Source organism: Triplophysa rosa, linkage group LG18, assembly GCF_024868665.1.
Source record: "Triplophysa rosa linkage group LG18, Trosa_1v2, whole genome shotgun sequence".
NCBI lineage: Eukaryota > Metazoa > Chordata > Actinopteri > Cypriniformes > Nemacheilidae > Triplophysa > Triplophysa rosa.
In genome coordinates, this window is record NC_079907.1 from 7,796,961 (window position 1) to 7,824,155 (window position 27,195).

A 27,195-nucleotide genomic window follows, 5' to 3' on the forward strand; every position below is an offset into this window, starting at 1 on the left:
CCTTTGTCGTTCTTTATAGAGTATCATATGTGCTTTCTTATACAAGTTTGGTTGTAAATGAAGCACTGACATGGACACAGTTTTTGAGTTAATGAAACGTGTCACTAATACGTCTATATATACAATCGGGATGCCGGTCATATTCGTGCGTGGCAGCTCTTGGTCTGGTGTGAATGTGTAACGAGTTAAAGTGAGGATGGAATTAGAGCGGAAATAGAGGCAAAAGAGTACCATCTCCTGTTCACTTCTATCTGCTGTTTAAAGCACACTGACGCTCTGTACCTGCGGTGAGGACGACTTCTATATTACCTAGGTAAGACTATACTATCACGTAATTAAATATTATTTTAAAGTGTATGAACTTTTCTGTTACGATTTAAATAGAAAATTGAACGAAATTTAACGGGTACGTCACAAAATAATAGACGTAATCGCTTCTGTCACAAGAGACATTGTACCAATTTAAAGTTGTTTCTGCATTGCTGTAAGTGTGTACTTTTTGTCGCGATTCAAGTCAGGCTAGACGTTGCGTTGACGACATATTTAAACGGATTTTTTTTTACGATTTGACGCGGTTTTGATCTGTAAAAAACATTACTATGCGTTTTATTTGATCGTTATTTCGATATCACGTATTTGCGTTTGTTACGTCTCAAGTGAACTTTGAAGTTAACAAAACAGCCTTCTTTCAGAGCCGCCATAGAGTTGAATTGTGCTTTGATCCTCAAACTCTCTTCTCATCTAACGTTACTGTCAATCCTCTGATTACAGAGAGCCAGAACATTACTCAAGTATTTGCAACATCTGCATACACCTGTTTTCTGTTTAAAAGCATTGTTTGCGAAGCTTGTGTCAAACAAATATATGGCATGTTTAAGATATCAAAATTGAGAAGCTTGTGTACTTGTACATTCATTTGCTATAGTAGTGTGAAGATGACCTGCAGTGAATCAAAGCATGGTGAACTAATATACATTTTTGTACCTGAGGATCAAAATGTGTTTTTTTAAGGTGTAGATTTGCTGGTGGTTTTTGTATAGGTTGAACTGGCTATCCCAAATATTACAGAGTTCGTTTGGTTAACGGTTTTTCAGATACAATGAAATTGTAAAATAAAATTAGACAAATGAGGAATACATGAAATTAAGAATAAGGAAGAATTGGGAGAGCAAAGACAGTGCTTTTTTTGTCACACTGATCATATGGCTCCACTTTTGTCAAGGTTATCATATGGCAGGTGTGTGAGGTGGATTGAGAGAGACAGCTAGATGATTATCAACCTCAAAGAAGTTTCTATAATGGGAAAAAGTTCAGTCTGCTTCCTGCCCTTTTTCACCATCAGGAAATAGGTTAACATCTCATCAAGATATGATTTTATCACATTTCTTTTTTCTAAAGTCTCTCGTGGAGTTGGGAGTCTAATAAAAAGCCCAATAGATTTCATACTTTCCTAGATTCTATATTCAAGAAAGTCTGGCATTCCTAGCAGTTCCTCTCTTGAGTGGAGCTCTGTGGGTATCTTTACAAGTCAAACTGCGAGTGAGATCATCAAAGAGTCATTCTCTGAGGACATCATGGGACAGAATTACCTCAATAGTCACTTCATACAATTCCAAAGCTGATAAACACATTGCACTTAACACCTGGAACCCGACCAATCAGATACCATTTTGCAGACATAACACACACACATACGCACCAATGTGGGCTCACAGACTTTAAATGTCTCTCACGTTAAAAAGAGGTTTCCACAAAAGGTACACAATTATTGTTATCTTGGACATTTTTACAAAGTCAAAAGCCTTATTAGGAAAAAACATATTAAATGCATAATGGATGCGTCTCTGGCAGGTATGTCTATCCATTAAATGGATTGAAATATGTTGGTAATTCTAGTAGTCTTAGCCTGTGCCAAGTCTCTTTTTTAAAATTGGTTTACATGGTTCGCAGGTAGGCTCTGAAATTAAAACCTGTGACCCGTGACAGTGAATAATTCCTCTCGGTCTGGTGTGCATACTTGGCATTTGTCAACAAGTGCTTAATTTAATAAAAGTTTGGCTCCTAAAAATGTGATCTTTGACCTTGGACTCTGAGAATGTGGCAGGGGAGTATCATGGCTGCAGGGTGCCACTCTGGGATGAACAATATCATGCTGTTTTTCTGAGGTTATAGCTCCGCCTACATCTTTCTCAAAACATAGATTGGTCAATTATTTGTCAGATGTGATGACAGTTAGACTTGTGCATGTCAGTGAAGTAAATGAGAAGATATTTTGAAGAATGTGTTGGTAACTGAACAATGACGGTACCCATTGACTTACATTGGTTTTGGTTTTGTGTCAATACAATAGAAGCGAATGGGTACCGCCTTTTGATTACCGACATTCTTCAAAATATCTTCTTTTGTGTTCTGCAGAAGAAATTAAGTGATGACAGAATTTTCATTTTTGGGTGAACTATTCCTTTAAGGGTGGAATTTGGGGGACTTTTATTTCAAATAAGACTGTTTGGTGAAATGTAACTTTTTTGGGGGGGGGTTTGCTCACTATTTTAATACGCAGAGTGTTGTCTGGAAGCTCAATAAAAAGAGAGGGAGTGGAAAGTATAAGAATGTCCTGCTGGCTGGGAATATTCTCACTTATCAAGCTGCTTGAATGATCAGGTCAGTCCCTCAGTCCCCTTGGTCTTGAAATAGCCCTATAGGTCAACCTGTCTCTTCCCCATCTGTTACTTGTTTGACCAATGACCTTGATTGTCAATAACAGCGTTTTTACTGCCCTATTAACCTCAACCCTCATATAAGTGAATTCCAAAAAATCTTTCTTTCCTGAATTTGTTTCCCTTATAATCTCTCACAGATGCTTTTTCCGTTGTTAACATTCTTTAGCCTTGTTTGTTACAATTGCTCTCTTAAAAGATTTTGATTATCGTTTCATCCACAATTCAGGACTCCACGATGCCTTCCAGCAGACGAATGAATCTCCTTTTTATGCTCCTGTTTGGTCAAGGTAAGGGATGTCAACCTGTAAACCTGAATTTGAATCCTGAGATAGAGGTCATAGTTGGAGATTTGGTTGAGATACAGTACCACCTGAAACAAAAATTGTTATCAACATGACAATAGAACCATTCACACTACTGTGAATATTTGTAATTTATAATCAGTAATTCATTCTCAATCATTTATCATTAAAGCAATCGATGATGATTTGAAAGTTTTCATAGTATGTATACATACCTTTAATACCTTTTTAGGCAAGCGCAATTTTGAAGTGGGAATTTGTTCATCTACACAAAAAACAAGTATAGCCCTTAGCTAGTAATTTCATACATTTACATTTACGCATTTGGAAGATGCTTTTATCCAAAGCGACTTACATTGCATTATGCTATACATTTGTTTCTGACTGTGTGCAATCCCTGGGAACGAACCCATGACCTTGGCATTGCTGGACAGCTCACACACATCATACTGAGGGAGGCAAAGCTAACATTTTTCTTTAAATGGTATTTATATTATTTATTATTAGATCATTTCTACATTGTTGGCTTGCTCAGACCAGGCTTCAATGGAATTTTTCTAGAGGCATGGATTTACTGAATTGAGATGTGTTCTCCCATGAACATCAACACAGGGTTAACTCATATGTTCTTCAAGCATTTTTCCCACTACGTTCCTCAGCAGACACTGGACATGTGCCATAAATCTGAGGAGGGATTTAGTCTTTCGGGCCAATTAAATCAGTCCAGTAAAACATGTCTTGTTCCAAAGCACAACCTGTCAGAGCCCATCATTGCAGAGTTGAGCATTACCCAATACGAGTTGCCCAGTCCAAAAAAGTACATAGAAGACTAAAGCATTTATGAACATGAAAATAGCAAGCATTGACATCATCTTTTAAATGTCACTAGTTCTTTGCATATGTACAGTAGAGTCTAATAAATCTTAAATAAAGTTGGTTGTTCAGTGCATTAGCTTTGAAGTATTTGGGAACATTGTTGTCACCAAAACAGAACAGTTTTCCGCCAAATTTGGTATGGTTTGGTTTAGTTTTTATTTTAGCTGGAAGTTAAATGGTATCATAAATCTACTATGAGCTTCTTTGACTTGTAATTAAGTTGTAATTCTTTCAGATTTCACTGCAGGACGTAGACATGTGTTTAAAATGTCTCTAAGACACACTCCTGCCTGCTGTTTTACAGGGTGAGAGTTGAAGTACCATCAATTTATTAAAACTTCACGTAAGTTTTAGGGGTTAAATGTTATATACAGGAACTCTTTTTCTAGAATTTTACAAATTAAACTGTTCTGTTAGGATTTTGTTTAAAATTACTTTATTTAAACTGGATTTTGTTGTAAATTTAGCTAATTCTTGTGAGACCTTGCAACCTGATCTCGCAGGAATCTGTAACGTATGAATTTGTATGTTGTGAATCGCAGTGGTGGACGAAGTACACAACTTCCTTACTTGAGTGAAAGTACAGATACTACTGGTCAAATATTACTCCACTACAAGTAAAAGTTGCAAAGACAGATTCTTACTTAAGTAAAAGTACAGAAGTACGTGCTTTTAAAAGTACTCAAGTATTAAAAGTAAATTTACTTCATGTCAGCTGTGCATTGTTTTATTGTCGTATACCTTATGCCTCTGAAGCAACCTACTGAATACACTGAGTAGCTCACAGTATCAGTGGTATAAAGGAGTAGTTCACTTCAAAATTTGCCCCCATTGACTTTCCATAGTAATTTTTATTCCAACTATGGAAAGTCAATGGGGGCAAATTTTGCAGTGAGCTACTCCTTTAAGAGCTTTATATGTTTAGCACAAATATGTTTAGTTTAGATATAATCCTGTATGATCATTTAGCCTAATTATCCTCATTAGACCCCTAGGCCTATATGTATTTATGAGCAGTGTTCTTTTATTTTGTATATTCCCTTTACCAGTTTTAGCAGCAATTTACCAGTAAGTAGTAAGGTTCTTGTAAATAGTAAAATGTAGAAGCCATGTGTTTGTTGGATTTATTATCATTTGTATTACCATAATTTAACTACAAACATGAACTATAGCTAGTATAATGAAACTATGGTATGTTTAGTTGCTGTGGTTTTACTAAAGATTATTAATTGGAGTATGGTTCCTATATATAGAAAATGGTAAATTTGTGGATACTGTGGATTTACTGCAAATACCATCCCTGCTGAAAAAAACAATGAATTTTTGAAGTAGAATGAGATTTTTAAATTAAAATCCTCTTTGTAGTGTGTTTTGGGTTTTATTCCAATGGGATTTACCATCCCACCAATAGAATCCATCACATACAACTAGACAACAAGTATCCATATTACAATTCCCATTATTACCATTAAATCCATTACATATTATGTTGTATTTTAGGCAGGGTTCTATTGTTTTTATTTCAAGAGGAATACTTCAACTATAGTTACTTCAGTAAAAACATCATTCATTTTCCAAATCGCTTTAAATGAAATAGCAGCAGATCAGAAGTTAACACGCACGTGTAGCTCAAGGTGTATGTGATGCTTATTTACCGTTTAGCCATTATGCCGATCATTTCCATGACGATGTTTCTATGTTCTTTGACTGATCGTAACCCACAGATGATTACACCACACTTTAGCATGTGCCTTTTTCATCTTTTACTGTTCTATTTGCCTTTTTAGAGCGCTATCAACGGTGTAGCAGCGCCTACGTTTACATTAGTTTAGCGGGGAAGATCCCAGAGTTGCCAGATTTGCTTAATTTTTTGCTAAATGGACATTAAAAGCTTGCCGGAAAACCGCGATCTTAGAAAAACTGAAATACTTGGCAACAGTAAAAGGTCCTGGAAGATCGCAAGCAAGATAAATGACGGCCACCGGAAAACCTGCTGCATAGAAACCATTTTCTACTTTGGACCTTTTTATAAATGTAGTGGAGTAAAAAGTATGATATTTGTCTTTCAAATGTAGTGAAGTTAAAGTACTCAGAAAAAATAATACTCAAGTAAAGTACAGATACTCAAAAAGTGTACTTAAGTACAGTACTCAGGTAAATTTACTTTGTTACTGTCCACCACTGGTGAATCGTACATAAACGTACGATTACTAGAAAAAAGCACTACTGAAGCCCCACCCCTAACCCTAACGTCACTGGCGCAAAAGCAAATTAAACCAAAATTAGCCACATCGTAAAATAGTTTTTGCTGTGAGATTGTGTTGGACTTTGGTGACTCTGGATGAACCAGATCTCCACCATCAATGGAACCAAACCATTAACATTTTATGGCCCTTATAATTTTCTCTGAACGACTTAAAGCCCCCTACCCCTCATCGCGCCGGGGGGCCACAGGTTTCTTAGGCTGAGAGCTGTTACCATGGCGAGATGCTGAGAGCGGCCTTCCGCATGATGCATGAGGAGACAAAAGCACATGAACTGTGTGATTCTCCATAGGAGGGTACTTTCCTCTCCTCTTTGCCCTGGGCTGTTCACATGGCCCCTGACTCTCAATCAGCGATTGTATGCGTGAGACAGCACGTCGGTCAGACTCCTGCTCACTCGAGTGGGAAACACAAGCCCGTTACGGGACAGATTGACTCGTCTGTTGACGTCCAGTGGGCGTTGCTGGAATGCAGATTGCTGTGAATTATCCCCCTCCGAAGGATGTTTAGCACCAGCCGCCTGCCAAAGGGAGCAGGTTCCATACGGAGCCGTGTCTTGGGGGCAGGGGGTCGACTCTGTTATCTATGAACTGGGCTCAAATGACTCATTTGTGTAGCCTGTTGTTGACATTGACTGTGCCTGAAGGAGCAGAAGGGTCACTCTCCCAAAAACATGTTCAGGTCATATTTCACCCCCCCCCAAAAAAGTTATAATTTGCATTAAAAATTAGATAATATAATACAGTACAATATATAAAATCCTTATTTTGAATAGTCATTCTATAAATATAAAAAAAATTATAATAATTATTATATATTATATAAATATTATATAGTCATTCTTTTGTTACAGTAATGAAAAATAGGATGTGTTCATTTATTATAAAATAATGCCACAATGTAAAACAATAGTCCAGTGTAATCTTACAGTATTTTTTAAGTAGGCATCATCATTGTTTTTGCACAGTGTTTTTTTCGTCTTTTATATTTTGTGCCTGTGTGTATATGCGGTTATGAAGGTCTTTATATTGTTGTATGCATTTTTCTTACAATGCTTTCTCTCTCTCTCTCTTTATAGTTTGGTCTATTTTAGCTGTGCAGGAGATTCAGACAGATCATGAAACCATTATGAAGATCAATGCTGCTGGAGAAAGTGAGCGAATGCCTTATTTTTGTGTTTCTGTGCATAAAATTGTCACTTTCACAGGACCACTGTAGTGTTGATGTACAAAAAGGATGTAAAATTGTTAATATCTGTGCGTAGTATCATTGATCAATGTCTATATAAGTGTCAGAGATGTCTGTTTGTGTGTGTGTGTGTGTGTGTGTGTGTGTGTGTGTGCGTGCGTGCGTGCGTGCGTGCGTGCGTGCGTGCGTGCGTGTGTGTGCTTCTGCAGACGGTGGCATGCCGCCTGTATCCAATCATTGTCATTATGACAGACGGCGGGTTGTAACATGACAGCTACATGGATTATAATTTATCCGGTTGACTAGCACGAACTTGTGTAATGTGTATTTGAGTATTTGTCTGTGTTAGAACATGCCACAAGCGACAACTGAGCTCCTTAAGATTCCAGAAAATCACAGGCAGAGTGAATGAACAAAATCTAACGATCCCGGGACAAAATTGGACACATTTTCCATGTATTTTCCAGGATCTCTGTGTGAAAAGCCTTTAAGTGTGTTAATTACAGGCCAGTGTTTTTCAGTTCAATGCAGTGTTGTGTTTTGTGCAGTGTATTGGGTTAATCCTATTATGCAGGACTTTTGTGTGCTGATACATTGGTGTCCATGGTACGATCATTAGCCATTGCTGGAACTCAGATTATGTTGAGCTCTTGTGTGTGTGTGGTTAGTGATGCAGTGCTCAGCAGCCATGGATATTCTCTTTGTGATGGATGGCTCATACAGCGTTGGGAAGGGAGGATTTGAACGATCACGGCACTACATGCTAAAGCTGTGCGAGGCTCTTGACACAGATAAGGTTAGGACATGCCTAATCGAATGTATATTAAAGGTCCAATGTGTCATTTTTACAGGATCTATTGACAGAAATGCAATTTCATATAGAAAACTATGTCTTCAGAGGTGTATAAAGACCTTACATGATGAAGGGTTATGTTTTTATTACCTTACAATGAGCTATTTCTATCTACATACACCACGGGTCCCCTTGCATGCAATTCGCCATGTTGTTTCTACAGTAGCCCTAAAGGGACAAACTGCTCTACAGAGCGTGTTTTGTAAATACGTTATCTCCTTCGGCAAAGAAGCGTAAGCGTGACGACATCTTTGTCCTGTATCAACCGCCGTAGTGCTTAGGAAGGGAGGAGTGGAGTGAGCCATTAGTTGCAATTCGCAATCTCACCACAAGATGCTGCTAAATTTCATACACTGGACCTTCGAAATTTTACTCACTCTTTGTTGTTCCAAAACTGAACTCATTATTGGAGGAGCTATCCTTTTAATGTTTGGATGACTATAATGTAGATCAATTAAACTGTTTCCTTTTCCTGTTTATGGTGTGTTTTTGGCCAGGTGAGAGTTGGTGTGGTTCAGTGTGGCTCCACACCCAGACTGGAGATCAGTCTAGACTCCTACAACAACAAGGAAGACCTGAAGAAGCGGATGAAGAAAATCCACTATAGGTACAGAGATTAGTGCGACTGTGTGTGCCTGTTTATGCATAAGCACTTCCTTTGAGAGGCTTTTTTGTTTCAGCATTGAGACCATGTCAACACAGACACAAGGACCTACAAGCGTGCGCATGTGTATCCCAGCAGTGTGTTCTGTTTGATAGATGCTTTGGTGAGGTTGATTGAATGGTTTTTGGGGTGAAGGGTGTGCACGGTTCTGTGAAGATTAATTATTTAATTATTTAATTATTTTGCTTATAGTCAATATGTCTCATGTACAGCTGCTTTGTAACAATGAAAATTGTAAAAGCACTATATAAATAAAGTTGAGTGAGTGGAAATGTTCTTGTAATCTTTAATAACCTTGGTGAATCCTGTCTGTGTGCGTTCTCTAACACGTTTATCAAAAGTGACTTACAATGCATTCAATACTGTAGGCCTATACATTTTTACTTGTTTGTGTGATCTCTAGGAATAGAACCCATGACATAATGCTAACACATTGAAAAACAAAACTGAATCTGTGTCTATATAATCGGTGTATATAATTTCCTGTCTCTGTCTCGTTTAGAGGTGGCAGCACACAGACAGGTCTGGCTCTCAAGTTCGTTGTGAGGAAGGGATTTTCCGGCATACGTAATTCCACAGTGCCACGCGTCGCCATCCTTTTATCCGACGGAAAGTCCCAGGGTGCCGTGCAGCTGGCAGCCTCAGAGCTTAAGCAGTCTGGGGTGGTTCTGTTTGCGGTGGGCATACGTTACCCCAGGTAACACACAACGTCTCCATGAACACAGCTGGGAATGTATTTTTTAGGATTTTGTGCAGATTGCTGATTTGGATCTAGTTTGGATGAATGACGCAGCTCAGAGCTCTTTCAGCACCATATGCTTTTGTATCTCTGCATATCAACAATATTTTACTGCAGCGTGTGTTGTATAATATACAGTTAAATATGCCCTGTAACTGTGTGTAAATGGGCAAACATTAATATTCCTCTTCTCGTCATTTTTACCATGAGGTGGGAAGAGCTTCGTGACGTGGCCAGTAGTCCATCTGATGCTCACGTGTTTTTTGCGGAGCACTTTAGCGACGCTGTGAACGGATTGCTCACCGCCCTCACCGCCTCATCATTCTGCACCGCCGTTCCTGCAGGTAAAACCCTCACCTGAGCTTCTATCTAAAGCTTCTGTGAGGTGAATCTGAGCTGTGATGTCTGTGTCTGTAGGGTGTAAGGTGGAGTCATATCCATGTGTGCAGAAAACCCTGGAAACGGTCAGAGAGCTTCAGGGTAACTTCATGTGCTGGAAAGGGTCCAAAGGATACTCGCCATATACCTCCCTCTGCCCTCATTACAGGTAAATGCAAATCACACATCATATTTGGGGCCAAAATATCATTTAAAGCCATTATATAACAATACAGAAAGTAGCTTCAGATGTTCAGAAGCTGAAACGGCCATAATTTTGTTTTTTAGAAGCCAATTATTATTTGTATATACAGTAAAGACCAAAACTGTTTGGTTACCAACATTCTGAAGAAATATCTTCATTTTCCCCAAAGAAATAGTCATTCAGGTTTGAAACGATATGAGGGTAAGTAAATGTAAATAAGCTGAATTTTCTGTTTTTCTGTATCACCAATTTATTAGTAGTAGCTTTATTTAACTTTTTTATTTGAATACTGTTAAAATTATTTGAAGAATCAAAAACTGCCAGTAGGTGGCGGTAAATATCATTAGTTCATTGGATTCACTGAATTCGTCAAGAATGCAGTAAATGACTCTTTATGAATGAGTTCATTCACTCAAGAAACCCACACTGTGTGTTCTTCAGATGCGCAACACTTCTCCTGAGGCGTTCTAGGTCATATTTTCGTTTAAAAAAGAAGAAAACAGACAATATTGTCTATAAAATATAGGCCTATCGTAACATTAATTTCTTATTTATTTAACTGTTGTATAAACTCAACATGACACGTGCACTCACAGTTTCTGGATAAAAATAGCACTGTATGATATTGTGTGTGATTGCATAACTACATAAATTTGAGACAAAAGCTTATTCAGGATAATCTTTCATTTTAGGCTCTTTCTGACAGTATTGTATGTTATATCACACAGCAAGTTGTTGCCAATCAACTGTATAAAATGTAAGATGACCTACTTATGTCTGGGGCGGGCGGGTGTGTTAAAATGTTTAATCGCATTCATTTTCCATGACGCGTTAATTATAATTAACTCGTTAAATGCACAGCCCTAAAAACGAGTATGAATGGCCTAGAAACATCTCGTTTAACATGAAACTGGTGTGTGTTTACAGGTATAATAGAGTTTACAAGCAGCACCCTGTGGTCTGTCACAGAACAATATGTCCAGGTAAATCACATCCAATTAGATTACTGCAGTGATTTCATATTTTGAAATAATAAATATGACTAAAATTCTCGTCTCTCTTTAGACCCCTGCGACTCACAGCCATGTCAGAACGGAGGGAAGTGTATTTCCGAGGGCCTCGAGAAATACCGCTGTGAATGCCCCGCGGGCTACGGCAGTGACCCCAACTGTGGTGAGTTAAAATTCATGTGCTTGTCCTCCCACACTTCCAGCTTCCAATAAACTGCTGTCTCGAGTTTACTACGCTATGTGTGTCTCTGGATTGTGTGTTTCTCTGATGTTATATTCAGCCTGTGGTTTTACGTTACACCGTGGCTAAGCTTTCAGCCTATGGTTGACCGAAACATACCCAAATCCCTCAGATGTATTATGTCCTTCTGATGGAATAGACAGTTTAATTATGGTAATAAAATCACTTGTTTCCTGTTTAGAGGAAAAAACAGAAAGAAACCTTTTTGTCGTGTGCAGTGATATGCAACCAATCCTGTAATCTAGTACTGTAGCAAAGTAAAGCTGGTCTTCACGACCAACCTGACCAAAGACATCATCTAACTAGAGCTGAATAGACAGTTTCATTTGGACACACACGCTGACCTGTGAACTTCCAGTCTGTGTTCGGTTATAATATAACAATTTGATTTGTATTTAATTTACATGAGTCTTAATTGATGTTAATATTTTATTGTATATTAATTATATTAAATTAAATTAAAACTACTCAACAGTTATTGATTCTTTGCGGATGTCAAAGTTATATTTTCACAGAATGTTCTTTACATTGTGTAAAATGATTTTATTGGGGGGAAAAAACAGAAAAACGACAAAGATGACTTAAGTTGGGTTTTTACAGGCAGGGTCACAAATGTTCACAAAACTGTCACCAACTATGTTGGATTGTCAACCAGATATTGGCACTGAATTTTTACAATATTGTCATATGTGTACTAACATAATATTAATATTAGGATTATTGTCAATACCAATGCCAAATTTTAAATGTACTTTAAAGGGATAGTTCCCAAAAAAATTTAATCTGTTATCATTTACTCACCCTCTTGTCATTACAAACCAGAGTTAATAAAGTTTTGATTTTAGTTTTATTGATATATTTTAAATCAACTTTTATCTTTAGATCTTTAGTTTTTTTGTTAATTTAGGTTAACTTTTATCAATTTTGGTATATGCTTATATTTGTCATTTTATTATTTATTTGTTTATTTTTTATGTTGCTATATAATATTAATTAATAATTTCTGTTTTAGTTCTATTTTAGTTTTTGTTTATTATTATAATTTTAGTGCCTAAAACTTATTTCAATTTAATTTTGAGGCAACATTTCAATTTTTCCCCATAATTTTTAGGTCAATATTTTTTTGATGTCAATGAACAGAGACGTTTTCAAAGTTTTAATTGTAGTCAACTAAAATAACCTTGTTACGAACCTGTATGACTTTATTTTTTCAGCAGAACACAAATGAAGAAATTTTGAAGAATGTTGGTAACCGAACGATGGCAATACCCGTTCGCTAAAACCACAAAGCCAATGCAAGTGAATGGATACAGCTGTTGTTCGGTTACTAACATTCTTCAAAATATCTTCTTCATACTGTACAGGTTTGAAATAACAAGAGGGTGGATAAATGATGACACAATATTCCTTTTTGGGTGATCTATCCCTTTAAGGTGCTATTTTTGGTCGTTTAATATTAGCCTACAATGCCAAGTGCTTCTTTATTTTTTTACCTAAATCTGTTACACATACATTTAGAACAGGGTTGTGTAATGAGATTCAGAGATGATAGATGTCAACAGTCCCCCTGACTTTCATTGTAACGCTGACATTGAATACTGGAGCCAATCGGAATAACCTCCTCCCATCACTCAATGTGAATAACGTCACAGGAAGAGGTTAGATCAGATGACCTCACTTACCTCCAGCGTGGAAGACAGACCTTTTTTGTTTGTTTATGCTGCACTTTTGTCTCGGAATATGTGTGTCAATGGGAGTAAAGAAGGCATGGAGTGAAATCTCTCGACTCGACATGATCCTATCTTTGATCTTCAAAACAAACAGGAGGTGGAATGCTAGCATGTTCTTTTGTTACCCACATACATGTCAATCAAGCACGGCTCTTTACCGCATCTTCTCTTCCAGCTCCCGTTCTGAGCTTCGACTGCTCCGTGGACGTTCTCTTCCTGGTGGAGGGCTCCACGGCTCTCACACTTGAGGGCTTCTTGCGGTTCAAGTCCTTCCTCAAACGTTTCATGCAGGCCGTGCTGAGTTCCGACACCCCAGTGAAGATGGGTTTGGCCCAGTATGGCAGTGACATGAAGATGGAGGTTAAAATCGGAGAGCACAGAGACCCAGCGAAGCTGATCCAGGCCGTCGAGGGTATGCAGCACCGAGGTGGACAAGCCAAGACCGGAAATGCTCTACGATACATCACACGCCACGGTTTTCAAAGCTCGCCCATCTTCGCCGACGTCCAGGACGACCTGCCGCGAGTGGTGGTGCTGCTCGCGGGAACGCCGTCGGTGGACGCCGTGGTGGAGCCGGCGAAGTACGCCCGAGACAGAGAGATCTTCATCATCGGTGTGGCGCCAGAAGGGATGCGGACTGAGATAAACAACATCACCGGGAACCCTCAGCGCACCATCACGTATCAGTCACCGGATAGATTGAGCACTAAGATCCCAGAACTCAGAGCCAAAATTTGCAGCGTGGACAACCAGGGTAGATATCTGCTGTTTGGAAATTTTACTTAAATTTGACGTTTCCGTTGTCATATTTAATCTTTTTGTCTAATAACAGGTTGTTTGGGTCAAGCGTTGGATCTTGTCTTAGTACTGGACGCCTCCAGCGATGTGGGGAAAGACAATTTCGTCCACCTTCAAGACTTCGTACGAAGCACCTCTGTGCAGTTTGACGTCAATCGGGACTTGGCTCAAGTTGGGCTGGTGGTCTACGGAAGGAGACCTGTTACGGTTTTTGACCTGGACAAATATGATTCGGGCTCCGCTGTGCTGAAGGCAGTGGGAGACGCGTCGTATCTGGCTGGGAAGGCTTCGACTGGCTCCGCCCTGCTTCATGTGCACTCCCACAGCCTGACGGTGGGGAAGGGGGCACGGCCGGGGGTCAACAAGGCCGTGGTGGTGTTGACCGACGGGACGGGGGCGGAGGATGCTGCAGTTCCCGCCCAGAAGATCCGTGATGGGGGCGTGTCTGTGTTTGTGATTGGCATCGGGGACATACAGCAGGAGGTTCTCCTCCGCATCGCTGGCTCTGAAGAGCACATGATCTCTGTGCCTTCCTACGATGACTTAAAATATTCAGAGGATGTGCTGGTGCAGATGGTGTGCGCAGGTGAGGCAGGATGATCTTAAATATTGTGAGACAGACAAAAACCTCGAGATTGTAATTGTTTGGTGTTATTCTGTCTTTCTCTACAGATGTAAAGAAACCGGTTAATCTGTGCAGTCCAAACCTCTGTATGAATGACGGTGTCTGTGTACGGTCCAACGGCAGCTATCGCTGTGAATGACAGGGATGGAAAGGCCCCCACTGTGAAACACGTCAGTATCTATAACTAGTAATGAGTGCATTATTTTGTTTTTGATTTTAGGGTAAGTAAATACATACTGTATGTGCAGTACAAGGTCAGATAAGTGTATATTGGATTTCTTTTTTACAACTTTTGTAGTTTAGCTCAGTTTCATAAAAGCATGTTTTAAATGATAATACCTGTGTATCATACCTGGTAATGCTGTCACTGCTGATTTTTTCATAACAAAATTAAAAATTAAACACACCGTAAAAACATCTTAATCGGTATTTTGATGTTTTTGAGTAAAAAAAAACATTTAAAAGTTAATCAGGATATGTTTTTATGTTAATTGTTGAATTATTATTATAGAAATTACTATTTTGCAACCTCTTGGCAAGTTGTCTTTCTAGAATACCAATCAATTTTGTTAGATTTACCCTTACACAATATTCACAATGTAATCTCTGATAAATGGGTGAAATTTTGCTTCTCTATTATTTCGTTGTTGTTTAAATATGCTTATTTTATTCTAAGAGTAAAAAACTATACATTAAAAGTACATTTTTGTAGAAAACCGAACTTTTTCTGGTCATCGTCCTGGATTTTTTTTTTATTTGCCTTCGCTTATGCTGAATGTGAAGTTTATTCCTTTGTGAATCCTATTCATGTCGTAATATTTATGTTTTCAGAATAGCCAAAGTTGGCCGAACATATTTCTTTAATTATACATATGTGACCCTGGACAACAAAACCAGTCTTATGGGTCAATTTTTCGAAATTGAGATTTTTACATAATCTGAAAGCTGAATAAATAAACTTTCTATAGATATATGAGTTGTTAAAATAGGACAATATCTGGCTGAGATACAACCGTTTAAAACTCAGGAATCTGAGAGCGCAAAAAAATCAAAATATTGAGAAAATTGCAGACCATCAACTCACAAAAATAAAGTTTTTATATATTTAAGGTAGGAAATTTACAAAATATCTTCATGGAACATGATCTTTACTTAATATCCTAAAGATTTTTGGCATAAAAGAAAAATCAATCATTTTGACCCACACAATGTATTTTTGTCTTTTACTAAAAATGTTCCCGTGCTACTTAAGACTGGTTTTGTGATCCAGGGTCACATATTTGGTAACACTTATTTTGATAGTCGACTTGACATATTTTACGACTTATAAGTAACTTTGCAACTTCTTGTCAACTACCAGTCAGTAAAGCATTATCTAAACAGTAAAGACTGTCTCTCTAATATCTCCAAAAACAATTTCCTATGATACTGTAGTACCTCAAAAACTTTGCAATTCCTTGTCAACTTGTTCTCCTAACCTTAAAGTGGGCTATCAAAATAAAGTGTAACCCAGATTTGATTATACGTATATGCATGTATGTTTATTTTATTACACATGTATTTTTTTGTCAGGAATCAGAGAGCAGCCGTCCAGAGGAGATCTCCCCAAACCTGCAGCTCTGAGGCGCCGTCTGCACAAGAGTGAGAAAGAGCTACTGCAACGCTATCGAGCGCATCGCAGGAGACACATATCCAGAACACAGAACACATAAACAGATCAACGTACAAGTACATGTCCAACATCATGTATATAACCAGACGGAGCCACAGTTCAGTAATACAAGATCTTCTCCATGAAAATAGCAAAAGCGTGACAAACAGGACAACATCACTGCAGCTAAGGAAGATCCAACACGAACAGTGTTCGTTCTCTAAACCGCCAGTTACTTCACTTGACATTCCCTTGCACTTTTCTTAAGCACATACTGATCTGTGGTGAACTCTCTAGACAACACTCCAAACAAAAAGTGTATCTGTTATTGCATAAATTGTATGAATTTTGGTGCCTTAAATGGAATATTTTTTTATACATGCAAGCAAACAACGTTAAGGGTGTGGTAACCGTTTGTATTAAAACAGAATATCAGAGGATTGTGTTTGATGGAGTATTGGAGATCCTTAATGAACATGTTTTCTATCTGTTTTGTTTGGAAAGCTTTGTGTTACAATAAGCTACAGTAAGATTTGTCATATTTATTTTGTATTCTCAGTGCTTTAGCCTACTGTTTAACTATTTTGTTAGAAACCTTGAATTTATAGTGAATCCACCTTACCAGTAATTTTGTTTTGGTGCCACCTACTGGAGAAACTGCAGCTATGTTTTTAGGGTTTAAGGTTTGTCTACTTGCACAATTTTTGTCAGTACAAACTTTTATTTGAATAAAAAGTGCATGTTTCAGCTAGCATACAACAACACTGAACAGATATGTAATATATATTCACATCTTGGCTACCAGCATACATGAACCAAGCTACAATGTATCAGATGTACCAAATGGGTTATTTTAAGGTCTTCATGGTGATTTAAACACATTGTGATTTTCAAATCCATGTATTATAAAAATGTTTCGATAAATCCCTTCCTATTTCTTACATAAAAGTGACTTCAATAAAAACAGTTGTCCAGTGGCATTATATGGCAGGGTAACATAGTCGGGGACAAAAAAAATATTGTCAGCAACAAAACATTGTTGGATCAGCTGCCTGCAAGCACACAGTACCATCTCAGCCTTTGAGAAGCAGATATGAGGGGAGGTGTGGCTTCAGAGAGGCGGAGCCTGCAGGTTATTGGGCACACCCTCTCTTCCTCTTTCCCTCAAGCATTTGCCTTAGCAGTCCTTTGCGCTTGGGCTAAAAAGTCAATTTACTCTTTCTATTCCCATCCACTAAGTTGCTGATTTTTTCTCCCATTCCTGCAAATAAAGAATAAGAAATGTGTATTTTCGATCATATAACTATTGTGAAAACATGTAAAGAAATATAATGACATACTACTATGGTACAGTGATGGTATCAGATGGTTATGCTTTATACTATAATACACCATGCTACAGTGTTGCATAGGCTACTTCGAAAAATACCACAAAATTACCATGGTACATCTAAAGACAAATACTTTTCTTCAAATTTAGAGCTAAGATCTTAGTACAAGACAATGGTTGCTTAAGTGAATTGTAACCTTGGCTTTCTGCAGAACATTTCCTTTGCTGGATGCCATGATGGACATGGGTCTGTTCTTCAACACTGTGGCAGAGTTGACAGGTGAATCTCCATTGTTGATGGGGATATTTGGAGCAGGGGAGGAAACAGGTGCTGTCTTAGGCTATAATATACAACATACAACACAAATTAGCTTGTGCAGTTGATGCAGAGTACAGATACCATACACTAACTGGAAACAAAAACCTAACCATTATTAAGTGTGTAAACTAGTAGGCTTAAACTGAGAAGTTGCTTGTTAAAGGGACAGTTCACCCAAAAATGTATTTACTCACCCTGGAGTTGTTCCAAATCTGTATAAATGTATTTGTTCCGATGAACACAGAGAACGATTTTTGGAAGAACGCTTGAAACCAGTTATTGGCCACCATTGACTACCATAGTGGGAGAAATGACAATTGTAGTCAAAAGTGCCTCAGAACCGTTTGCTTTCCTACATTCTTCAAAAGATCTTCTTATGTGTTCAACAGAACAAAGACATTATAAGGCAAACTTTCCTTCTATGTTCAATGGTGGTCATGATGGTGTGTTTGGTTCCAAGCATTCTTCCAAATATCTTTCTCTGTGTTCATCAGAACAAAGACATTTATACAGATGTGGAACAACTTGAGGGTGAGTAAATGAAGACAGACTTTTCATTTATGGGTGAACTGTTCCTTTAAGCCTATAAAAAACCTGTGGTCTGTACTGTAAACTTACTGTTGGAGTTTCCAGTAGACTGCTATCTACGGTGGTGCCCAATGTAAAGGGTCCAGCTTCCACTTTTCTCAAATTCTCCTTTACTTCCATCAGTCGAAGCTCAACCTCCACCCGCCGGCGCTCCGCCTCACGACACGTCTCCTCCATTTGCTTCAGACGTGCCTCCAAAGAAGCTTGCTGGGTGGAGTCTACGTGAGCAACAGTTTAAGAAAGAATTCATCAGCATATCACATGTAAAGAGAGCAGGATAGTATTAAACGCTAAAATGTTTTTTGGACCATTCATGAAAAGTGACATTTTGATGCCCTAACATCATTCATTTAATTATTATTTATTTATTATTGTGGCAACTATTTGCTTTACACAAAACAACCGTTGTTACGTTAACAGTTCAACAATGCCACTAGGGGGGCGCTGCAGTACCTTGGCAGGAGTTCAGTTCCTCTTTCACCTCCCGTCTGTCCTTCCTCAATGCAGCGAGAGTGTTTTTAACCTCCTCCCTCTCTCGCTCCAGTCCGTCCCTCTCGTCTGTGTATCGTCGGACATCAGCTTCTGTCCTGTTCTTCCCTAACTTCACTTCCACTGACCCCGGGCCTGCTAAACATGTGGAAATATGCACAAGCTTAAGACAACGATCCACTTTCACGCCACAAACAACAGCGTTATAAATAAATACAATTTTGTCGATCTGTTAGGAAGTTTTGAAGCTCTCACCCGCTGCAGAGAATTTGAGTTTGTCTAGAAGTCTGTCCGCACTGGCTGCTCTTTTTCTGGAGTTGGGTGAAATCTGGGTCGTATGTGAAGATGTTTGGGGCTGGGATGGCAGTGTGGAGGATGAGGTTTTTTTCAGGCCTTCATGACTGGTTTTTTGAGTCTGGACGTGCAGATTTGGGGGTGAGGAGGCATCTGCGAGTTGTATTGGAGGATCGGGATGCTCTGTGCTGCTTGGCGATGAGTCTTTGTTTTCAGGCTGTTTTAGATGAAAATGATAGAAACCGTTTTAAAAGTTGAGGAAACTCTATACAGCCATTAAAATCCAAAAATAAATTGAGCAAAAAATGCCTTTTAAAAGTCTGATAAAACTTTGTTGATAATTATTATGCAACCCGATTCATGTGAAGTGTGATTTACTCATGTCTAAAATTGTCAAATTATTCTTTTGGGCTGTATAATTCATATGCACCTCATTGGCAGGGTGTGGATGCTCCTCCTGTGGAAAAGCCGATGGGCTGGACTCCGTCTGGGGCGACACGCTGCCCGGGCTCGTGTGCAGGAAGGAACGAACCGGGATCAGATCCAGATATATTCTGTCCTTCTCGTTCTGCTCTGTGTTTATCGTGAGCTCATAGCTGCTGTCCTGATCCTCTTGAACCTCCTGCAGCCGGACAGAGTGAAAACATTATTAAAAACTGAAGGTTACAAAAGTCAACACAATGACTTCCTGTTCCTATATTATTTCTGGCAGATCGCTTAAGTGAAGTTTCTGCTCGGACTCAGAATAAACACAGCTGTGTGCAGGGTGGGAAGTTTTTTTTACCCACCTCTTGCTCATTATCTATGGATGCCACGTCATCGTATATGTCATCGCAGGTTTGAGGGTCTGATGGAGGGCTGTCTGTATACGTGTTGGGCTCTGAGTACCTCCTCTGCATCAGACTGAGAAGCACACACACACCTCCATAAGGAAAGCTAAATCTATCTTGCACACTATATTAAGCCTTTATACAGGGGGTGCATTTTTTTCAGATCAACAGGAAGTGACGTACTACATGGATGTCCTGGCAGCATTGACAATACTGGATACTCTCTCAGAGTTCACATAGTCGTATGTGAGGTCTTCCGGGTCTGTTTTGGTGCCCGTCTGAGAAAGTATGAGCCCTAGCCAGTGGCCCATATCGGCAGAAGATTTGGCCTGGGAGGAGTGAGAATTACGTAGAATCAGAGGTGTCGTGCTTGTTTTTAAGGGGAAAAAAACAGTGCGGTCCTGTCCCACTGAGTGCCTTTGGTGAGATCAGACATAACCAAATGTTTTATTTGTTTTAAAAATAAAACGTAGTAGTCTAGTGGTGCGATAGTACTTACGTGAGCTAAAACAAGATTCACTTTTTTATTTACACAAATAAAGAAGTTTGAATGAGTATGACGCCGTTATCATACTGTATTCTTGACTGTAGATGGCAATCATGTCTAAGTTTCTATCGGGCTACTGAATCATCCCTTAGACTCGTAATTCTGAGAAGTTACCATTCTTGTTTCTACGGCTTTTGTGTATTGAGAAATATTTGAACTGAAAACAGATGATAAACAACTCAAGTCATGCTTATCTGTCTACACAGTATACCTTATGATTCATGTGGATGTTCATACTTTCGGTTTCCAATTTACAAGAAAAATAGAGCAAAACATGAATCAGCAGATCGGATTTTAAGTCCCAACCGCCTCATTAACTAATCCTACTCACTTCAAGGGTTGCGAGCTCTTCTCCGTCCATCTGGATGCGGAATGAGTAGAGATGCTCAGGGCTGGGGTCCGGCAGCACCATGCACCCCTCCAGAGGCACCGGCTGCTGGGCTACTTTGGTCTTGTACTTATCATTGTAGATCCAAAGCTGTCTGTTCTGTATTGAGCACCATCGGTTTTTCCACTGCAGGTTCACCAGAACATGAAGATAACCTGTAACAGAGATGGAGAGATTAAAGTAGAGATATTCTTTTCAACGGACGATTAATCTGATAATGCAAAGCTGCTATACCTGATGTATCCAGCGCCTTCTCTGGGCTCTCCAAAGAGGAAACCTTCTTTTTCCCGATGTTCATAAAGTTACTTAACTTGCCGTATTTCTTTTTAACTAAGGATTTATTTACAAAAAGAAGTATTCGTTGATTAAACGTTGATGGCATGATTGTACATTTTAAAAACAATTGAGGGCAATATTCATGTAGTGTAAATGAATGAGTGGTCTCACCATCTTTGTTCTCCAGGTTCTCGGCGTGACTGTCTGTGCTGCTTCCGCTCTCCGATGCCACCGAGTACCTCTCACTATGTTCACCCTGATAAAAAAACACTTTTTAGCTCTGATGCTAAGGCATTTATATCCACTTCATTAAAAGCATGTCATACCTTAGTGCAGATGAGTGTCGGGGAGTCCGTTACATCAGATCCCGCAGTGTTTTTAGGACTGATTTCCTGAATCACCTGATAAAAACGGAATGAGGATGTAAATGCCGGTGTGACTGCAGAAACCAGGCACAACATCTGTGTGGGTTCATGTCTCTCACCTTCAGCCACTGTTCGGCCTGATCTTTGCTTTGCAGTCCCAGGACGATGGCTTCTCCACCCAGCGGTGTGATTTTTAACTTGTGTTCTTTCCGCTTTGTTTGCTTCTCTTTGTAGATGACACTGCAGCCCAGCAGACTGATATCCAGCAGCGGCATCTGATCCTTTGAGCTTTTGTAGCACTGCATATAGTAGCAAAAAATACATATGTATTACTCTTCTGCTGTTGTTTCAGAGGTGGGAAATGGGTGTCTCTCACAATGATGAAGCAATGATGTCACTTACCAGGAGACGATGTTCACGAATGACACACAGCTGTTTGGCCCACTGGCCGAGCCACTTCTTTCTCCAGAGGAAGGCACAGATACGGGCGTCCTTCATTAACTCGATGGAAGCCTCTGTGGATGGCCACTGGTGCTGCGCTGTGGACTTTCCCTTCGTTGCTTCCTCCTCATCGTACGATTCGTATGAACTGCTCACTGCCTCTATATCTTCTGCATGAAATATGAAATGAGTCAGAAAAAGGGAAGATGATAATCAGCGTTGTTTGTTGAACTGCGTGTGCTTTTGGATAACACCAAAATATTCACATTCAGTTCAAAGTTGCAACATTGGACATTGAGAAGAAATTGTTCACCCATTTCCTCTTTCCACACCCGTATGACACAAAGATTAAATTGGCAACAAACAAAAATCATAACATTACAATGTCATAAATGGTCTATTCAACTTCTGCACTACGTTCCAAGTCTTCTGAGCCTATGGATTTAAACTAGTGATTCAATGATAGGATCATAGTGTTTAACATCACAAAATGACAAGATGCAAAAGATAACTTAAATTTCAATCTGTTTCTTGAGTTTTTGTTAGACTTTAGAGGACTTGGAATATACAGCCGCGGAAAAATTAAGAGATTTTAGATTTTCTGAATTTACCCTACAGGGAGGTGTTTAGGTAAAACCATAAGTTTGTTTCATTTTGTGAACTACTAACAACATTTCTACCAAATTTCAAATCAAAATATTGTTTCGATTTTCATTTATTTGCAGAAAATGAAAACTGGAGAAGTCAAATGACAGAAAAGATGCCCTGTATTTTTTCACACCTCAAATACTATAAAGAAAACAGGTTCTTATTCATTTTTAAGCGATACAACAGCAATACTTGTATGTGCATTTAAGTGATAACGTTATGTGATAACCTTGATTTTTATCACAGTTTTTAGATGTCTTGTCATGCTGTCAGTTTTCACATTGCTGTTGGATGACTTTTCGTCACTCCTGAGGTTTGAGTTTGCTGAAATTCAACAGACACTGGACTGGAATGACACAATACATCTAGAAATGCTGATTCAATCAAACATTTGGAATGGTCTGTTAATTTTTCCCGCAGCTGCAGCTGTTTATTTCCTGACTACTTTGACTTCTTTAATAAAACGTATGTTCTTTGCATCCTATTAGAAGCTTGAGAGAATAAACCCTCATTCATTAAATTAGAAAAAAAAGCATACTGGTTTGGAACAACATTAGACAATTTTCATTTTTGGGTGAACCATTTTTTTTGTTGGACTATATAGACTTTTCAGGAAATTTTACGTAAACCGCATCTGACTTCTCAAACAAGGTTTAGTCTAGATAAAGGTCTCTGCATCCTTGATTAAAAATAAGCAAGAAAAAAAACCACACAAAAAAAACAAGGGGAAGCACAAAACTGTTTAAGAGGAGCTACATAGAAAAATAAGAACAGATCATGACTTTATATGTGAAGCTTATAAAGCAGTAAGCGCATGCAAAGCAGTGATCTCAAGCTTGGACACGCTGAACATTGAGGTTTCTGATGAATGTGTTCCAGAGCCATGCAATAAAGTTAATGCTGTTTGTTTGTTTCCTCTCTTAAAGAGAGAAAAGAGAGATAGATACCCCAAAAGATCACAGGATAGTTCACATTGTTCGAAGCGTCGACACGATTCCTGGCACTTGTGATGATGGCAAAGCAGCCAAAATCTACAAAAACACAGGAGGAGAATAAGGGAGGAATTGCAAAAAGGGAGGAAGAGAAAAAAATGAAGGTGAGAAGCAACAGAGCATATAGGCTTTGAGTTCCAATGTAATGTGACGCATGACAGAATTCCATATAAACTTGTGGCTTATTGGGTTCTTCATATTATTATGTGCATCATTTGTGCAGTCACTATTTCATATCACAGCTGTGTGATAATGCCACTATATGATTTGACTAGAAACAGACGTCATGTGATGCAGATGATTGTAAATGATTGTCCTCTCACTAGGCTGAACTGTGTAACCCCAGCCAAATGCCCAATCAGCGTTGGCCCCATTTCCTGGGCTCACGCTCAATGTTCCGTCACTGTATGTCCAGAGCCAGATGACCGGTTACTGTTAAACAAAGAGCATCACTGTTCTGTTTTCTCTGCCTGCAGGCTTCTGTGCCACAGTAAAGCTGGGAGGGGGTGTCCAAATTTAGAGATAGTGGTGCTTGATTGTATGAGGTAGCCTAGTTAACTTCCGGTCTGTGTTTGGTTATAATATAACAACTTATTAATTCATATTACAATTTTATTGTATATTAATTGCATTAAAAATTTACTTAAAACTACTCAACAATTATAGATTCTTTGCGGAGGTCTATTGGAAGTTAAAAGAGCGATGAATTAAGACATCAATTTTAACCCGAGCTTTTGTTGTATAAGAGGGAATCGTATTCAAGTGAACATCCTGTAAGTGTCAGAACTGAAAACGCCCTTGTTACTGAAATTACAACTGTTATTGACACCAGGCTCAGCGAACGCCAGGTCCTGGAATGCACCTATATATGACATCATAGATAGGTTGAACACCGCCTCCACAGAAAAATATCAACCACTACTTCTCTAGCCCCGCCCACTGGTTCGCGAATGACTTTAGCCACACATAGTACACACTCCTGTGTGATTTGTGATGATTGACAAACTGATAACCATAGCGACATATTTTTCGGCTAAAGATTAGTTTTGTCGGTCAGTTTAAACTAAACTGCTGATATGCGCTGTGTTGTGTTTATGCTCGGAAGGCTACATCACACAGCGCTCTTTTGCTGTGTTGCCATGTTTGTTATTAATAAGCGCTTTTATGCTTGTTGTTTGGTCTTAGATCAAAAAGCCTCGGCACTTAGGTCTTAATAAATAGTCTGTTGCAGATTTTAAGAATTTTTGGTCTTATAAATATATAAACAATTTGCATTTTAAGGTTTGTTTTTGTCTTGTCTTTATTTGCTTATTTTTTCTGTGAAGATCTGGCAACCCTGTCACTTTAGCGAAGGCTCTCGAGAGCGGCTATTTGTACTATGCGTCACTATTGCTTTGTTAGAGATCGCTCGATATGTCCTGATAATGTGTAACCTAACGTTACGTGTCTAACCAAATTCACAGAAGGCTCCAACTAAGTTTACTAAGCAAACTGCTATCCAATCATAGCAGTGGGCGTTTACTTCCAAGTCTTCAATGCGGCACGCCCATTAAAATCAAGCGTTTCTCCATCCGGCCTCAAAACCAGGGTGGAAAATAGCCTATTACTTATTGATTTTGATGTCTTCGAATGTAAAAACCACGCGAACGTCATAAGTACACCTCAGACAACAGTATAAAATAATAAAAACGGCCAGTTCAGCACACCTTTAAGTTTGGGCCACATAACGTTTTTTATACCACTGCCGCTGAAACGGTCCACAGTAAAACAGATCGCTCACTGACCACAAATACCAAGAAAAGGTCCTAGCTTATGGACAAATCAGAAACTTTGTCTTTGGAAATATCCTTTCGAGTAAGTTCTTATCCTTTTATGCAGGTCACAACAGCGGACGGCTATCAAGATGACATTTCTTGCATATACAGTACATTGGTTTTGATAGCAGAGTTGCACATGTAGTTGCAAGTGACGAGCGAAACATATGTGTATGGATAAAATGGTTAAGTATTGGCTTAGGGCAAAGTGTAAATAATAAAAGATTTAGTTACGCATATTCAAAGTGACTTGCAATGCATTCAAGATATACATTTTCTTTAGCTTGGGTGTTCACCTGAAATCAAATCCACGACTTTGTCACGACTAATGCCAGTTGAACAACAAAACCCAGATAAAACATATTTGACGTTTAAATAATTTGAACTCAAGCCAATGAAATTTCTATTTGGGCGGGGTTTACAGAGAGTGACCAGCCAAAAACAGAAACTAAGCAAGTAGGACTAAATTTCCTGTTGCTCATCATTGTGGATGCTGGTTAAAGAACAAATGCTGGTTTTATTACCATGTAAATTACCTCATCACATTTTATCTGGTTAAGACACTGTTTAAGATACATTTTGACCTCTGTATGTAATACAAATGACCTATGATGCAATAGGGAGCGTACCATTGATGGTGGAGTCATAGGGTTGAGCTTCTTCATAGTAGCCTTCGGTGTCTGAAGACGCTGGAGCAGGAGTGGGTGGAAGAGGAAAGGGTTCCCTCCCGATGTTGCTCTGAGTGATAAAGAACGAGAGATATGATCGTCAATGTTCTTGTACGTTTAATAAATACGTTTATACAATGCTATTTTTGCAGTACTGAAAAGATAATTGAAAGGAAATAATTCACCCATGAAAATTCTGGGCCCCATTTACTTCCATTGTATGGACACAAAATCACATTTCTCAAAATGTCATAGAAGAAAGAATCGTATACCATTTTAAATGACATGATGGTGAATAAATGACAAAGTGTTTATTTTTTGGCGAACTATTACTTTAATCAACACACAAATCACAGATACAAAAAGATACACTGCAGCTCAGCTGAACATCTCTATCTGATGAAATCCATGCCATCCATGCACCTGTCTTTTATGTGCTCTTCTCTTACTGACCGGCGGGGGATTCTTCGGCGAAACCGATCTGTCCCTGACCTCAGCCTTGCCGGGCTAGAAAAAGGAATTCCACACGTGTTTGCCTGCAGGAGTAATGCTTTTAAAAGGGTGTGGAGCTACTATGAGGTTTCCCAAATCAGCCGTTTCATATCATTACTAAATTCCCCCTGATTCCCACAAAAGTGGTGACAGCCCTCGAGCAAACCCATGCACTGAGGACCTCTCTTGTACATCCTCTCATACACATACGCAAGATGGATGTGAGCTAGCAGTAGCTTGTGAACCATGAAGATAAATGCTGATGAAAGGTTAGAGTCACACTGCTGGGAGAATCGCCTTTCGGCGGCATTGTACTTAAACTAAGTGGTTTGATTGAAACCTCCTGCTCGGCTCGATGTTCTTGCACTGTCGGGGTGAACAGACAGGCTGAACGATAGGAAGGCATGTGCAGTGCATAAACAAGCGGACCTCAAGGACACAGGAAGTTGAACAGTAAAAGCTTGCCAGAG

The 27,195-nt window shown here is 39.0% G+C and overlaps 2 protein-coding genes across 4 annotated transcripts in view; one reads left to right on the forward strand and one right to left on the reverse strand.

The window, feature by feature from the left end:
- Positions 1-146: 146 nt before the first annotated feature.
- Positions 147-16,771, forward strand: vwa2 (von Willebrand factor A domain containing 2). The gene is made up of 15 exons (XM_057358902.1): positions 147-313; positions 2,561-2,661; positions 2,947-3,007; positions 7,241-7,315; positions 8,019-8,146; positions 8,701-8,810; positions 9,370-9,564; positions 9,817-9,950; positions 10,024-10,153; positions 11,117-11,172; positions 11,255-11,362; positions 13,346-13,924; positions 14,003-14,554; positions 14,641-14,763; positions 16,166-16,771. The coding sequence occupies exons 3-14, from the start codon at positions 2,956-2,958 to the stop codon at positions 14,730-14,732; spliced, it is 2,211 nt and encodes a 736-aa protein (XP_057214885.1). The 5' UTR covers positions 147-313; positions 2,561-2,661; positions 2,947-2,955; the 3' UTR covers positions 14,733-14,763; positions 16,166-16,771.
- Positions 16,772-16,935: 164 nt separating this feature from the next.
- The window catches only part of afap1l2 (actin filament associated protein 1-like 2), a 32,687-nt gene continuing 22,427 nt past the window's right edge, over positions 16,936-27,195 (reverse strand). The window contains exons 5-20 of one of the 3 annotated variants that reach the window (XM_057358899.1): positions 26,195-26,303; positions 23,707-23,790; positions 22,073-22,281; positions 21,790-21,969; positions 21,632-21,706; positions 21,477-21,561; positions 21,264-21,359; positions 20,973-21,184; positions 20,278-20,423; positions 20,053-20,167; positions 19,695-19,886; positions 19,226-19,481; positions 18,935-19,105; positions 18,512-18,699; positions 17,772-17,915; positions 16,936-17,505 (exon numbers count right to left, since the gene is read on the reverse strand). In XM_057358899.1, the coding sequence (XP_057214882.1) occupies positions 17,479-17,505; positions 17,772-17,915; positions 18,512-18,699; positions 18,935-19,105; positions 19,226-19,481; positions 19,695-19,886; positions 20,053-20,167; positions 20,278-20,423; positions 20,973-21,184; positions 21,264-21,359; positions 21,477-21,561; positions 21,632-21,706; positions 21,790-21,969; positions 22,073-22,281; positions 23,707-23,790; positions 26,195-26,303 (2,289 nt within the window). In that variant the 3' untranslated portion in view covers positions 16,936-17,478. Of the gene's footprint in view, positions 17,506-17,771; positions 17,916-18,511; positions 18,700-18,934; positions 19,109-19,225; positions 19,482-19,694; positions 19,887-20,052; positions 20,168-20,277; positions 20,424-20,972; positions 21,185-21,263; positions 21,360-21,476; positions 21,562-21,631; positions 21,707-21,789; positions 21,970-22,072; positions 22,282-23,706; positions 23,791-26,194; positions 26,304-27,195 lie in introns of all 3 variants that reach the window. The other 2 variants (XM_057358898.1, XM_057358900.1) reach the window with 2 other exon arrangements.